The sequence below is a fragment of the Lycium barbarum genome, chromosome 4 (genome assembly GCF_019175385.1).
Source record: "Lycium barbarum isolate Lr01 chromosome 4, ASM1917538v2, whole genome shotgun sequence".
Taxonomy (NCBI): domain Eukaryota; kingdom Viridiplantae; phylum Streptophyta; class Magnoliopsida; order Solanales; family Solanaceae; genus Lycium; species Lycium barbarum.
In genome coordinates, this window is record NC_083340.1 from 135658106 (window position 1) to 135673903 (window position 15798).

General features: G+C 35.0%; 1 protein-coding gene across 1 annotated transcript; it reads right to left on the reverse strand.

Annotated features, from left to right (window-relative positions):
• Window positions 1-6968: 6968 nt before the first annotated feature.
• On the reverse strand, window positions 6969-13276 carry LOC132636604 (protein TPX2-like). Its single transcript, XM_060353551.1, has 18 exons — window positions 12982-13276; window positions 10959-11064; window positions 10782-10857; window positions 10290-10513; window positions 10075-10171; window positions 9866-9976; window positions 9701-9790; window positions 9447-9623; window positions 9269-9334; window positions 8947-9180; window positions 8734-8865; window positions 8568-8648; window positions 8358-8477; window positions 8096-8262; window positions 7899-8007; window positions 7762-7821; window positions 7580-7674; window positions 6969-7492 (listed from the first exon to the last, which is right to left on the reverse strand). The coding sequence occupies exons 1-18, from the start codon at window positions 13133-13135 to the stop codon at window positions 7372-7374; spliced, it is 2220 nt and encodes a 739-aa protein (XP_060209534.1). The 5' UTR covers window positions 13136-13276; the 3' UTR covers window positions 6969-7371.
• Between the last annotated feature and the right edge of the window lie 2522 nt (window positions 13277-15798).

A 15798-nucleotide genomic window follows, 5' to 3' on the forward strand; every position in this document is an offset into this window, starting at 1 on the left:
AACAAACTTAAATTAACCAGTTCTTCTTCCATATGAGTTGAAATAAATCCTCCCTTGAACTAATATCAGGAGATAAGCTTAAGAGCAGTTGGAACCATGAGCTATTACTTCATTTAAACACAATTCATAAGACTCCTTTAACAGATTAACATGCAGCAAGATGAGTCATCAATAAATTGCTGATTAAACACATTCTAACAAATAAGGGGTCATCTGGTAGCTGGTTAGAGTTGTATGTATTATTAATACAGGATTAGTTATGAGGGAATCTATGTATTATCTTATGCGTGGATTAGTTATGCCGGCTTTAATTATTCATGTTTTAGTTATTCCACAGTTTATCCTGTATAAAATAATACATAGATTCCCTCATAACTTATACATGTATTAGTTATGTGGGTTTTTAAATTACGAATCAAAGACCATATTAATTTTATACATGAATAACTTAATTACTCCCTTTGTCCCAACTTATTTGAGGGAGTTCGGAATATTGGGGTCAAAGCAGTTAATCTTTGACTCGATTTCAAACATAGATTCTCCTAGTATTTTATAATAAAATTTACATATTTGAAAATTGCATAAAAAGTACTATAAGTATACATAATTAATAATTCATAATATATGGAAAAAGTTGGAGAAAATCATAGTCAAATAAAAAGATGCTTGACTCTCAAAATAGTAAAACCCTCATATAAATTGAGACATAGAGAGTACCTCCTAACTAACTACCAAACGTGGTACTCCGTCTGTTACAATTTGTTTGTCTGGTTTTGACTTGGCACGGAGTTTAAGAAAGTAAATCTTGAGGTCTTAAATTAAAGATTTGTAGAATGTACGAAAATGTCTTTTAATCATGTGGTCTTAAACATGCCGTGTGTAAAGTTGGAATTAAAGAGTTTTCAAAAAAGGAAAGAGATATTCTTTTTTAAACGGACTAAAAAGGAAAGTAACACAAACAAATTAAAACAGGGGGATTATTACTTATGCAGGATTTAATACCTGCATAACTCGCCTCAAAATCAATCAAACGACCCCTATGTTAGCTAGACTGACACTAAACAACAACAAACATTATGAACAATTCCTCTATGTTAAGATTATTTAGAAAACAAAATGGAAAATTTCCGGAAGTAGTCTATAAACTACATCTGAAATATTCATATAACACTAGATCTAGTATACGGAACCATCAACCGTTCCTGAGTTACATATACGAAAAATTTGTCTGGAACCGTTCCCGAGTTACATATAAGAAAAATTTGTCTGGAGCCAACCCTTAAGGAGCAACCACAACCTTCGAAACTCGGGGATGTTGGTGTTATATCCCATATTTTCAAACATTGGGACGTTTTAAACTAAACGTGACAAGTTAAAGACAAGACTATTTTAAGATACGAAGTAGAGATTTTAACTTCCGGTTTCGTTTCAAGTCACAATTTAACTACAAATTTCGTTTGGCATTTATATATTAATGGAAAAAAATGGGATTAAACTAACCATAAGTGGGATTGGGAACAAAAATCTGCCCATATTTTATTTTCCATGTGTAGCCGTGCATAATAGTGCCATGGTCAAAGGTTCTTGACCCAAGTTAGTGGGATACACATGTCCAAAGCATGGGGGAAACATATACACAAAAAAATCTGTGTTACTCCACCTTAACAACTCATTTCAACACTTACAAGTTGAAGATACATAGTGAGAGAAAGAGAAGCTCTCGGCTAGAGCTAGCCGAGAGTGGTGAGTGAGATTCAATAAAAAAAAAATCAGTTTTCTTCCATCAAATCAACTCCTCATTTAGTGTACAAGAATATGTAGTAGTTGTTGAAACGAAACAAAGAAGTGTAGCACCTCAATAGTGTTGAAGATTCGGCCAAAGTGAAGAACAAGATTGTAAGGTAAGAATGCTTATTGTTCTTGTGTTTCATGACGATTGAATGTGTTGTAGTTTGGATAAAAGGATGAAAATCATGAAGTTGTTGGAATAGTGTTGAAGCCGTGTAAAGGGACTGTTTTAGGGGAGATTATGGACTGTTTTGTGTCACATTTTGATTGTTGTTGTTATGGACATTGTGGTGTATTGTATGCATGTTGAATATGTGAATTAAGGTGTTAAAGAAATGAATTATGTTGAAGTATACGAGCAGTCCAAAACAGTGGACTGTTTTAGTGCTAGAGGTGAATTTGTATGTGTTAAGTGTTGATTCTTGTTATGAACGTTTAGTGGAAGTGAAGCATAATGATTCAAGTTGAAATTGAGATGAATTGTGGGCTGTTGTAAGAATGGAAATGATGCTAAAACAGTTCCAAGAATCATGAAAGTAATGTCATTAAACATGTTGTTGTCGTTGTAAGGTTTTAGTGTCGACAATGTAGCTATTTGCGTACGAATTTGGTGATATATTTATCGTGTGACTGCTGGTCGTATTTTACTAAAATTATATGAAATGAAGACATGAAATAATGTGTAAGAATCATATGTGGTTTGCTTGGTATGTTCGTAAACTTTCGCAAGAATTCCGGGCATCTTTATGTTGTTGGTTAGGGACTGTTTTGGGCGTGTTGTTGGTTAGGGACTGTTTTGGACGTGTTGTGGTTAGGAACTGTTTTGGACATGTGTCTTCTTTAAATTGGAAAGACAAATGATAGTTAAGAATATATATTGTATTTACGTTGTTTGGGTTGTTGTAAAGTTGTTACACGAAAACGTTAAGGCTACGGATTATTAGGAGTAACTTGAGAATGTAGTAGCCGTATGTGAATCGTTATGGAATGTTGTGAATGTGGGCTATTTGGAATGTTATGTGGGCTGTCCGGATTGGTATTGAGCATATGATTATTGACGTTGGATCGGTTGTATGTAGTTGGTTTGAATGCGAACGAAACGTGGTCTAAATGTTTGAAAGGGATTGTTAACGTTAAAGTACGTAATGAATTCCCTCGTAGACTAATTGTAGCTCTTGATATCTTGATATAGGATAAGTGTTTTTGGGCAGCAAGTACAAGTTATAATACGACTAAACGCTAAAGGTATGTAAAGCCTATTCCTTCTTTCTTTTGGCATGTCCTAGACGTAAGTATGAAACGATATGAACCTTGGGGTAAATTCTATTCTCTAGTTCCATGTATGACTTATGATTCTATATTTCATTAAGGTTGTTGTCATGTGCCTACAATATGAGTGACTAATGAATCATGCATGAAAGTTCCTATTCTTAAAGAATTGCACAACTAGAGACATACTTGACTTTCAAAAGCTACATCATGTTAAAGTGATACATGTACATGAAATGTGAAACGTTTCTTGTAATAGTTTGTTATGAGACTTAAAATGAACCGAATATGAATATTATTTTGACACTTTAGAGCTGGTTAGTTGCTTATCCATTGAGTCTAAAAAGATGAATTGCATATATGTGGTTGCTCATTATTCTGGTCGTGCTTACCGCTATATCCTTCACTGAGTCCCGGGCCAGGACACGTTTTCGTGCACATGTTTACTATATTATTCACCGAGTCCCTCACTAGAGGGCCGGGACACGTTATATATATATATATGTATGATGATGACATGATGATATGATGAAATGGAGATGGTGGCCAGGAGGGCATATATTCCTTATTACCGAGTCCCTTACTAAAGGGCCGGGACACGTTATACATGTTATATACGGAATGATTATGCAACATTGATTACAAAACACTATGATATTGATATGAGAACGATACAGATGAAATATGTTCAAAGGCAAGTTTTCATGAAATTCTGCAGGTTGCATTGAGTCCTGTACATCTTATCTCAGTATGAGTCTATTACTACATTTCATGCTTTACATGCTCAGTACATATTCCGTACTGACCCCCTTCTCTTCGGGGGGGGGCTGCGTTCATGCTCGCAGGTACAGACGCTCGTTTTGGAGATCCGCCAGCTTATGATACTTATTCAGCTATTTTTGACTGCTCCTTTGTTCCGGAGCCTAGCTTGTGGTATAACTCCCTTATGTTGAATTCATATGTGTTTATTTGGGTACGGCGGGGCCCTGTCCCGCCATATGATACGGTCATTACTCTTAGAGGTCTGTGGACATCTGTGTGGGTCTGTATATAGTTGTTGTTGCGTTGTATGAACATGACTTATGTTTGGGGCGTACCCATTCGTGATGGCAGCCTTGTCGGCGTGCATTTTGTATATGTTTTGGGGCCGTTGTGCCATTTGTTAGCCTTGTCGGCTTTTGATACATTTGATAGCCTTGTCGGCTTTTGTTATATATATGGATATGGTTGTGCTAAAATGTGTCCGATACAGTTTGATGAAGTTTGAGACGGCATCTAGTATTTATGGCCGTATATGCTATTTGGATAAATGTGTTACGATTTGATATGTTTGTCTGTCTGGGTGCCCAAGTAGGGCACCAGTCGCGGCCCACGGGATTGGGTCGTGACAGTTGGACTCGTCCCTCACCCTTGTTACATGTCATAAAAGTAGTGAAGTGGAATTATTTAAAAGAAAAAATGAGGCAGCCCAGTGCACAAAGCAATCCGCTTTAGCAAGGTCCGGGGAAGAACTTCAGGGGTGTGATGTAGATAGTCTACCCTAATGCAAACATTAGTGGCGGCTTCCACGGCTCAAACACGTGACCTATAGGTCACACGGAGACAATTTTAGCGTTGCTCCAAGGTTTGCCTTCTAAAGTGGGATTCAAACATTTGTACTAAAATAAAGCATGATCCTTAAAACAAAAGGCATCCTATCTAGACATGATCTGAACATTTCTGATACTCCATGATGATGGAGGATATGCACAAAATTACCCAAGCTATTCAAGACCAACATGCATGAAATATGGACAACATAATCACTGATTTTAAACGAACGTAATATCGAAAAATACCTCTAGAAGTGTGACAACTAGCGTGAATTTTCTGAATGAATGTGGCTTAGGATCAAGTTTTTAAATACTTCAACATCGGATTTGCAGTGTAATTATTCTCATTTCTCTGCTTTGATTATTTTCTACAAAGAAGTAGAAGAGTATTTAAGTGTCACAGACGACAACTACTTTGAGTCCATTTAGGACTCTCTAAGGTTTAAGAGATATGTACTCTTATTTTATGCAAACGAGTGGAACAGTAATTGACTCTTTCTGGAGTTTACTTTAATGATTTATCTCCTTTTTTTGTTGTTGCATTTTCCCTTTATTTTTAAGGGGTGGGAAGATTTACTCCAAAATAAGCACTTATTTTGAAGAAAAAATATTTTTTTTCTTTCAAATAACTTAGTCAAACAGGCTAGGCATGATTTGCTTTTTTAAGAGCCCATTTAGATAGTCTGAGCTTTAAGTAATTTTTAAGCATCAAGAGGTTGCTTTTCTAAGAGCTCATTTGGGTTAACTCAATTTTAGATTGATCAAGTGTTGGAGTTGAATTTATGATAAGCAGTTAAATATTTAAATTCATAAAAATAATATAAGAAATAATTTTGTAATTGCCTGTCAAACACCCAATGTTTTTAAGCCAAAAAGTCGTAAGTTAGGGTAGATCAATTTACAACTTTTGACTTGTTTTAGGTAGATTTAGGCAAAAGTACTTAAAAACTACTTTGACCAGCATTTAAAGCAATACATGTGATGTTACCTCTCTTTTTCAAATACATTTATTAAAAGAATTAATAAAAAAATGAATAAGTAGTCCAAATTCTGTATATTATTTCTCATTATGCTCCTACTTATTATTGATAACACTAATTTAGTCTTGGGGTGCGTGGTACAACAGAAAATACTTTTCACAAAAAAATAAAATCTGAAAATAAATTATTTTGTTTTTTACTCATTTTCTGGTATTTGGTACTTGGTAGTAAGTTCAAAAATATAGAGCATTTACATCATTCAAGGTAATATAATATGGGGCTTGGGGTTGGGGTGCAACAACCAGTGGCATGGAGTAGCTGGGTGAGGTTCACATCCACGGGGGGAGGGGTGGTGGGGGGGGGGGGGGGTAGAAGGTGTAGGGGTGGTGTATTAGAAGAAATTAAATAATCATGGTATAAAAGTTTGTTCTTAGTTATTTACTTTTGATATTCTTATAGTAATAAAAAAAAAAATCAGCAAGTTAATCCTTGTATGAAGTTATAAATCAATTCATGTCTTCTTTTATACCTAATAATGCAATATATGGGGATAACAATACTTGTATTAGTCATACTGAACTTCCTAATAAGACAAAATAGCCTTTCTTGGATTGTTTAGTTACCCAATAAATTTTATGTTTTCTTGCCTTTCTGGGATTGTCTATGCGAAGTCATGGTTGCCTTTCTTGGATTTAGTTACCTAGTAAGCGTTTGGCCATACTAAGGTCATGGAGCCAACTCAATGACATGATTTACATAGGATACAAAAACAAAATATGCAAGAAAGAACACAAGCTGAGGAGTAAAGATATACTACTTGAAATGTAACTTGGATTGTACATATGGTCACCATCAGGAGATACTCTTTTCTCAACCTCTATCTATGAATTGTACGATAATGCAGAGCCATTATACCAACCTGGAAGATAAAACTACTTCTTAATGTACCGATTTTCATGATCTTACACAAACGGCCTGGAACTTACCTGATTCCTTCTCCAGTTCTCCTGTGTAATACATAAAAAAATTAAATGATTTTCTTTCTTTTTTCTTTTTCTTTGGGGAGGTGCAAGGGAGAAGGGGGTTGACCAGAAAACAAGAGCTTTGCTCAAAAATACACCTAATAAGATTTGAATGATTAGTACTATGAAATTATTGAGCATAACATGCCATTGCATATCAGGTTGCAAAGCTAGCTACAAAACTTTACGTTCAATAGATTAGTGCAGATTTATGTTGAGGTGCTTGAATATCCCCTGATAAAAGATTGAATATGGCAGTTAACATGTTAAACAAGTTCTCAATAGTGCAGTTGAGCCGTCTCACTCATAATTAGATATCTTGATACAAGCTTCTTTGATAGATCAAATTGTGTAAAGTTCACTTGTTAGGTTGGAAGATTAAAAGCATAACTCTTGCTTTCCAGTTGGCTATTGTTTGCAATAATAGGCCGTCGTATTTGCTCATCATCTACATATAGTTTTGATACAAAGCAATGCTATCTGTCATTCTTAGGTATGTTAAGCTAACTGAATACTAGTTAAATGGATTAAAGTACAGTGTGAGCTCTGTTATTACAGAACTGCATGTTACACACATGACTAATGCTGGTAAAAAAATTCCATTGTGCAGTGACCTTGCAATGCGTTCTTGAATTAGTATTCCCACGAGGGAGGAGGAGGGGTTCAAGCATTCTTGAACAATCATCATCTCTCTGGTTTTGAATTGATCTGTCATCACAATCACCTCATTTGAGAGGCAGCACTAGAAACTGCTGCATAGGGGCAAAGCATTTTCCTCCTCTCTTTCCTTTTAATAACCTGTATCTTGGGTGAACTTGGTCTCGTCGATTGTTTGGAAGACCTGTTATGTGTATAGAATATATCATCTTAGTATGACAATGAAAATGGGACAACTAAGAAGCAAATTTCCAATATGCTTTTCACATACTTTTGAGGTAGGAAAGGATGATCAAAATTAGGCACAGGTCGTGCATGGGCCACCAAAGTTCTCCTTAGTTGTTTCAAGGCCTTCTCCTCTTCCATCTACACATTTCCGGAAATATGAATTAGTCCAAAACTTTATCATGAAAATAATAGCTATGAATAGTGTAGTCGATAATATGTGCTTACCATTCTTGCATATTCTGCCTCCTCTTGATACCTCTTATACATCATTTCTTTCTCCTTAATCTGCACAGCAACTTATAAGGTGAGTGGAAGAATCATGCGGAAGTCTAAGAACGTACATAAAGGGGAAAAGATTATACCTTCTTATCAAATTCAGCTCTGTCAACAGCACGGTGATTTACATGTAGATTGAATTCTTGAACCTCAGTGAACGGTTTCCGTTCTTTCTCAGGAACTGGAATTGGATCCCTGCATTATTAGGTAGAAAATATAAGCCATCATTCAGTATTACTAAAAAGTATACTGTGTATAAAGATTTATTCTGCAAAGATCTTACTCAATCAAGATTGGTTGTGCCTTAAATAATCTCATCTTAGCTTCTTCCTCCTCCAATCTCTGCCTTTCTTCCATTTCCCTTCTCATCTCCTCTTCATGCCTAGCGAGACTCTCAAGTTCGAAAGGTTCTGGTTTCGTGCACGGTTTTGGCTCTGGTTTTGGTGGAATCTGGAAAGATAACATGATAAAATGAGCAAACTCATATTTGCGACAAGGGTATAGGATAGATATCAATCAAAGGAATTGGTACAAAATTTTCATACCACGGGATAATCAGTGGTGTAAGGATATGGAGTTGCTTTAGGATTTCTGGACCTCTCTTCCTCCATCTGTTTCTGTAGAAGTTCAGAGAACAACTTCCTCTCTTTCTCAACTCCTCGTTCCTGAATTCAGGAAAAAGCCAAGTCAGGAGGAAAGAACTACATTTTAAGCTTAGAACCAAAAACCAAGATGTAGAATTATTCATTGCATACCTCAGTGTAGAGATGAAAAGGATTTGGCATAGTGTTTCTGGGAATAGTCTTGTGATTTTGAGGTTGGGAATTCAAGGAAAGCTGAAAACATGAAGCATGTGAGGAGAAAGAGGTGCGCTATATAGGACAAGAAGAAAAACAATATAAAGAAGAAAAATGATTGAACCTTGTCAAACAGATCATCAAAGTTAGCTTGAGGTGGAATCCTTTCATCTGTGGCAAAGTGAAATTCTTGAGGCACAGTTACCTGCCTCTTTGTGTTGCAGAACATTCCTATATCTCCTTTACTTTCAAGAATCTACAAGTTGAAAAAGTAAGGAAAAAAAATTAAAAGAAGCAAAGAGGAGTTTTACTCTAATTGATCACCAGATGCTATTACCTTCTTATTCAAGGGTCTTGCCTTGAACTTTGGAGCTTTTTCAAGTTCTTCCCTTTCAAGGTCTTCTGTGCTTTTGGCAATTGGAGGCCGTGCTCTTAGTGATGTTTGAAGAACAGGTGATTTAGGTGCTGTAAGATGCGGCTGCCACTGATGACACTGAGAAGATTCCATTGATTGAATTGAAGTTGTATCCACATTTTTATTGGCCCTTACCATTGTTTCCAAGTGAAACTCCTACGTAAGTAAAGATATTAAACAGACTGTTCCCGATATGCAACTTTGCTCGCAATTCTTTGCTTTCTTTGGCATAACTATACAATACCTTAAATTCTGGAAGTTGAGGTGCACTTTTAGGTAATAATACTGGTTGAGTTGGAGCTTCCAAAATCTGTTATCAAATTAGAAAATAATGTTGGATGGTACGATCATAAGTAAAGATTAAAAATCTTGTAAGAGTTACGGAGGTTCCATAGTTTCCATATATGTGTGACATAAGGTACCTTTTTGTTAATTGGGCGAGCCCTAAACTTGGGAATTTTGGCCATCATTTCTTCCTCAAGTTCAGCTGAACTTTTCACCCTTGTTGGACGGACACGTTGAGCAGTTACAAATTCAGGTTCTTTAGGCCTGGTTAATGTAAGTTTCGGCTTCCTCTGTGCTGGTCCAGTCGGATCATCCTGGGTGATGAATGTACTTCAAAAATAGTGTCTAGGGAAGTTGATCACAATATAAGTAGTAAAGTACCAATGCATACATTTGTAATAGAATTGCTCATGCCAGATTGGAACTTCTTTATCATTTCTGCTGTTGAAACAAAGGGGGAAACAAGTGGCCTAGCATACATCTGCACAGAGTTAAGTTAGATTCAGAGTATTCAAGTTTGCATGTATTAAGTGCAAGAAAAAGAGTCATGATTTACCTTTCTCTCCTCTTTTCGAGTTTTAGCTGCTGACGAGAACAACTTAGAGCTGCTGTTAGCTACCCCAAGTCTTGTTTTATGCGGCAAATGTTGAGGTTTGATATCAAGAATCTAGCAATTTGGAAAGAAAGAAAAAGCCAGATCACATAAAGTAACATGAAATATTTTGCACAATGCACATCAAGAGAAGATATAAAGGAGAGACTTACCTTTCTAGATTTTCCTTCTTCTAGTTTTTGTCTCTTTACTGCTTGGTTTTCTTGTGCGAAATTTGGAGTTCCAACAGCACTTTTCATGATTGCTTGCCTGTGCATCAGCAAAAAGAAATTCACCAACTTTTTTAGGACAAAAACAATGTTTGTGACCGAAGAAGTATTAAGAAAAATTTCAAAGTGCCAAGAAGGTATATCAGTGAGCCACTTACTTTCTAATAGTAGCTTGATTAGAGCTCCTCGGATTTGACTGTTGTGATTGAGTTTTTGACTTTAATGCTGAAGGGTTTCTAAGTATGCTTGCAATCTTTTTGGCTGTTTGTTGCGTCTTGGAGTTCGTCTTCCGAGAGTCATTCTTCTGAGATGTTGTTAGTGGTCGTGGCGTGCTAGTTTCTGTTACTTGACCTTGGACAGTAGACTGCTTCTCTTCAGTTTCCTGGAAGATTATTATAGGGATAATTACATTTTTGAACCTCTCAAAAGAATAATAGCCAGAAAATATATCAGTTTTGTATATTAAGTATAAATATACATATGGTATACACAAAATACATATGATATACATAATCAGTGTCTAGGTTTTTTGTATATTTTGGTTAGCACCCGTAGTTAATTTCGGACGATGGCCAAAAAGGAAAAAAGCCCAAGATTATATTCAAGAGGTGCAAATGGTATTTCTGCTCTACAACTTAATGGACACGTACCGGATTAGGAACACTGATGATCAAATTTGGTGTTACCTCTTCCTTACTTTCAGAAGAAGTGAGCTCAGTTGCAGGCCTGTTACAGACGGTAACATCAGTACATTGAAACCAGTAAGAACATAATTCAAAATAAGATCAGAATTCAGGAGCTTTGTGCAATATAAAGTAGTTGCAGACCTTGTATTATTATTATTATTATCCTGCAACTCCTCAGCATCAGTGAAATCACATAGGGTCTGAAGTTGAACCATTCTACTAGCATTCTTGATTTTTGGCATAAAAGCTGGACAAAGTCAACACAGAAAAAACAAAGAAGAAAATCAACATGCCATCTCAAATTGGTACTCTAATAAAGAGAATCAACAGCAGCAACATAAAGCCTTGAAATTGCCAGGGATAAACAGATGAATGGAAACAGAATTGTTATACCAATGTAAGACTATTCCTTCCAACTAATTGACACCCTCAGTCTTTTATCTCTTGAAGCAGAAAATAAACAGGCTTCAAAACTGTATGATGTTGTATTTGTACACTTAAAGCTGTATCAGTTGTATACTGAAAAAAAAAAAACTGTAATCCCTCACTTTTTAAAAGAATCTTCAATTCCTATCTCCACTAGACACCTTCCAACATCAACTGAAGAATCAAGTTTTGAAACTAACCGACCTAACGAGTCAAAACATTGTTCAATGGGATAGAAGTTTATCCCGATCCAGCTACATAACAAGTTAGTACTCGGTCTTGTTTGGTTCTACCTATTCGACACGAATAACTGTTGTGGAGCACATACAATTTCTTAAATTCTCCTATTCTAACTATACTATTTGGTGTGTATTTGAAGTTTTTCACAGTCAAGTCAAAACATTCATTGATTGTATGATAAAGTAGAGCACTTTTTCAATGCATCTGAACTACCACTAACTGTCTGTATACAAGTTACCTGCATTATTACAGATTCCATTAAATGAAATAAAAAAGAACATCAAATTGGGGGAAATAGCAAAATATCAATTTGGAGGTCAATGATCCTCAAAATTTAACATCCAATTACATCAAGACTCCTCCCCTCTCTTCCCTCCATACTTTTTTTGCACACTGTATCCTCCTTTCTTTAATCAAATAATTGGGGTCATATATTCATAGAAGTAATGCATATGTGTAATGAAATGAAGCCCCCCCCCCCCACCCGACCCACACCCCACCCACCCCCAACCACAATGATGTTAGAATTTGCACCTACTTGTATCTATTTAGTGATCGGCCCGCTAGTTTCTTTGATCGCCCAACCCCTACACACACCCCATCCACTACCCCCACCCAGGGACAGAGCAAGGTAGGCTCCAGGGGGTTCATCCGTGGGCGAAAAATTACACTGTATATACAAAGTTAAAATTATTTTTTTGTGTGTATATATAGTAGATGTTGAACCCCTTAGTGTATTTACTTCTTCGTATTTTTGAACCCCTAGGTGAAAATCCTGGCTCCGCTACTGTGGGCCCTCCCCCTCCCCCAACCCCCCAAAAAAAAGGTGAAAAAACACGTAGGAGTAACTAAGTTGTTAAGTAAGATAAACATGATCAGAATTGAATTGAGACAAAATGAATAAAAGAATCCACACTTATCAACTACCAAACTATAAAACATACAAAACCCAGAACCCAAATAGTGTGAAGTATCAACATTTAAAAGCACCTAATTTCTTGAATCCAGAATCAATAGAAGCAGAAAATAAAAGAAAAATTATAATAAATTTAACATACTCTAAGAATTAAAATTAAAGAATAAATTTAACATATATAAACTAGAATTCAGACAAAATAAATTAAAGAATCGCAAGTATCAACTACCAAACTACAAGACATACAAAACCCATAACCCAAATAGTGTAAAGTATCAAACTTTAAAAACACCACATTTCTTGAATGAAAAAATCAACATAATCAAAGAAAATTTGATATAAGTTGTGAAAGTAAGATAAACATGTTAAAATATCAGACAAAATAAATTAAAGAATCCACACTTATCAACTACCAAATTATAATAACAAAAAAAAACCCATAACCTTTTGGTGTAAAGTATCAAAATTTAAAAGAACCTAATTTCTTGAATACAGAATCAACATAAAACCATGGCATTTTAACTACCAAATTATAATACAAAAAAAAAAACATGGAATTTTAATATAATAAATTTAGCATACGAGAAGGAGCATAGCTGGTTGTAATGTGGAACCAAAGTTGAGCTTTCCTTGTATCCTCTTCTGTTTCTTCATCAATGAAATCATAAAATCTGGGCGCTGAGAACTCGTAAATCTCATCGATTACAAACGAGTTTGGATCATCTGTTACTGACATTTTCTTCAAATTTTGTGGGTCTGAATTTGTATCTTTGCAAGAAATGATTGATTTTCTTGGGTTATTTCAGTTTGTGTGTGTTTAGAAACAGGGGGTGTTATTTTTATGTCTTAACGGTCGAATTTTGTTTTTTAAAAAAGGAGTTTGGTGACTTTTGTCATGAGGCAGCTATGTAACGGCTATAATTGAGTTGTCAATGTATATGACAAAACTGCACTCAAAGAAGAGAACGGCGTCATATTGTTTAATCCCTGATAAAAACCACGCTATATTACATCAAATGAATTTTGGGTTAATACATGAAAACTTCAGTAATATTATGGTTCGTTTGGTTGGGAAACAAATTATATCAGGATTAGATGTTCCGGTATTAGTTATTCCACCCTCCACATGAATAAATAACACTACAATCCCGGAAAAATTAATTGCGAAATTAGTTATACCGCGATTTTACTCTAACCAAATGTGGGATAAGCTCATCTCAAATTTAATCTCGGGGTTATTTATCCCTTTGGAGGGTGGAATAATCTTGAGATTAAATTTAAGATAAGTTTATTCCATGTTTGATTGGGGTAAAATCGTAGTATGACTAATCCCGAAATTAGTTATCCCGGGATTATAGTGTTATTTTATCGATGTGAAAAGATGGAATAACTAATCTTGCAATAACTAATCTCAGGATTAGTAATTCTGTGATAACTCGTTTTCAACCAAATGACACCTAATGTTTAGCAAGTTTAATACTTAAACTAGTGCTCAAGATATTTATATTATCCCAAATTACATACATTATTACATATCTAAGTTCTAATCCCCAATAGTGCATTTGAGTTTTTGCATGAACTTCATGCCACAAGACGTCTATTATATGTGTCTAGTGACACTGCACATGGAATAATCTACCAAAATAGAAATAAAATCATCAATATATCAAATGTTAACTATTGTTTTTTTGTCTCAATATATGTGTCACAGTTCGAATACTGATAGTATTTTTTTTTTTTGGTCATAAATTTGAATATAAAATCTTTAAGTTTTCTAAAATAAAATTTATATATTTGAAAATTACGTAAAGAGTACTATAAGTCACAATAGTTAACCATTCAAAATATTCAGAAGACATGAAAAATTTGCCAATCAATGAAAAACTCGTTTGACACTCGAAATTTGAAAACAACCACATAAATTGAGACGAAGAGAGTATTAAAATAATGCAAGTAAATACATGGTTCAAGTAAAAATCCAAAATGCATACTTTTTTCTGGCTGGAAGAAAGAATAGAAGCTAAGGTTTGGAGATTATTATTGTTGTTCTATATACATATTCCAGTCCAATAATTCGTGAATATGCTCCCTATTAGGAGAACATAGTGATATTATATTTTATTAACTTTAATTTACAAGGTGAAACCGTTGGAGATTTGTCGTAACAAATTGGTTTATGTTTAGTTTTTCATCAACCTTACAAATTGTTGGTTATCCATTGCAGATTTTCGAATAAACAATATCAACTCAATGTATATAATACTGTTTCGGTACTTCCACCTTCTGGAAAAACAAAAAAGTATTTAATATTCTAATAAGTAATAAAAACATTTCAAGAAATGAAACCTGGTTGACTACAGGTATAATGATATATCAACTTACTAGTCTCATGAGGTCCGTGCTAAGCTCAGACCCAAACCCAACATATAAAAGTAGATATTTTAATTAAAGAAATATCATTTATGTTAGTAATATTTAAATCTCGTTGTAGACACATGAATTTGAATTAAAATCCATATAAAATTCGGATTTCCGAAATTGAAGAAATATCAAGCCCAAGCCAAGATCAAATTATTTGTCCAACACATGGATTTAAAGTAAAGTTCAATTTCACTGGGCTAGTCCATTGAGTTGGTCTTCACATGATGAGCCCACTCTATTAGCCCAAGGTCCATGCCACGTATCAAGTGACGTGGCACGCCAAGTCAAGTCAAGGACCAATAAAATCGTGCCACGTGCATAAGTGACACAGCATGTCAAGTCAATAGAAGAACCGATCAAATGTCGTCAAGTGTTCAAATGACATGGTTCAACCAATCATATACAAACCCTAGCTCTTTCTTGCAACTATAAATAAGGGGTCTTCACAAAGCCAAAAGGGCATCAAGAAAAATACATAGAGAAGCTATCATCCGCAAGTCTTCCGCATACTAAGAAGTCTTTGCTCCTAGTGGTGAGCTGCAAGTTTCCATACCTCTACGATTGTGATTAAAGCTCGGCTCCGCATTCGTAGTGAAATCTCAACATTCAAGAACAAGCAAAGCCCTTGATTGACGGCCGTATCGTGAGGAGAAGGATCAGAGGATTACATCTTTTTATTTAAGATTTCATAAAGATTGTAACCCCCGCACAAATTCTTAAAATCAAATATTATTCTTTGTCGCTATTTTTCTTGTCTTGATTATTATTTTCAAGAATAAAAGATTAGTCATTACACTCATATAAGTATATATAAAAGCAAAACTTTCATTTCACTCCTTTAATATTTTTGCTTTCATTTTGATGAAATTATTTACTTCAAATCAAATATGAACTCAGAATTATTTGACGTTCATGAGTTCTGGATCCTATTTTTTTTAAAGTTATTTTGTTCATTAATAATCTATACATAGTTAATGA

Coding starts and splice junctions, on each gene's coding strand:
- LOC132636604 (XM_060353551.1), bottom strand. CDS start 13,135: ATGTCAGTAACAGATGATCCAAACTCGTTTGTAATCGATGAGATTTAC. Junction 10,172..10,289: donor AATCAAGCTACTATTAGAAA/GTAAGTGGCTCA, acceptor GCTGATGCACAG/GCAAGCAATCATGAAAAGTG. Junction 8,263..8,357: donor ACACCACTGATTATCCCGTG/GTATGAAAATTT, acceptor TTATCTTTCCAG/ATTCCACCAAAACCAGAGCC.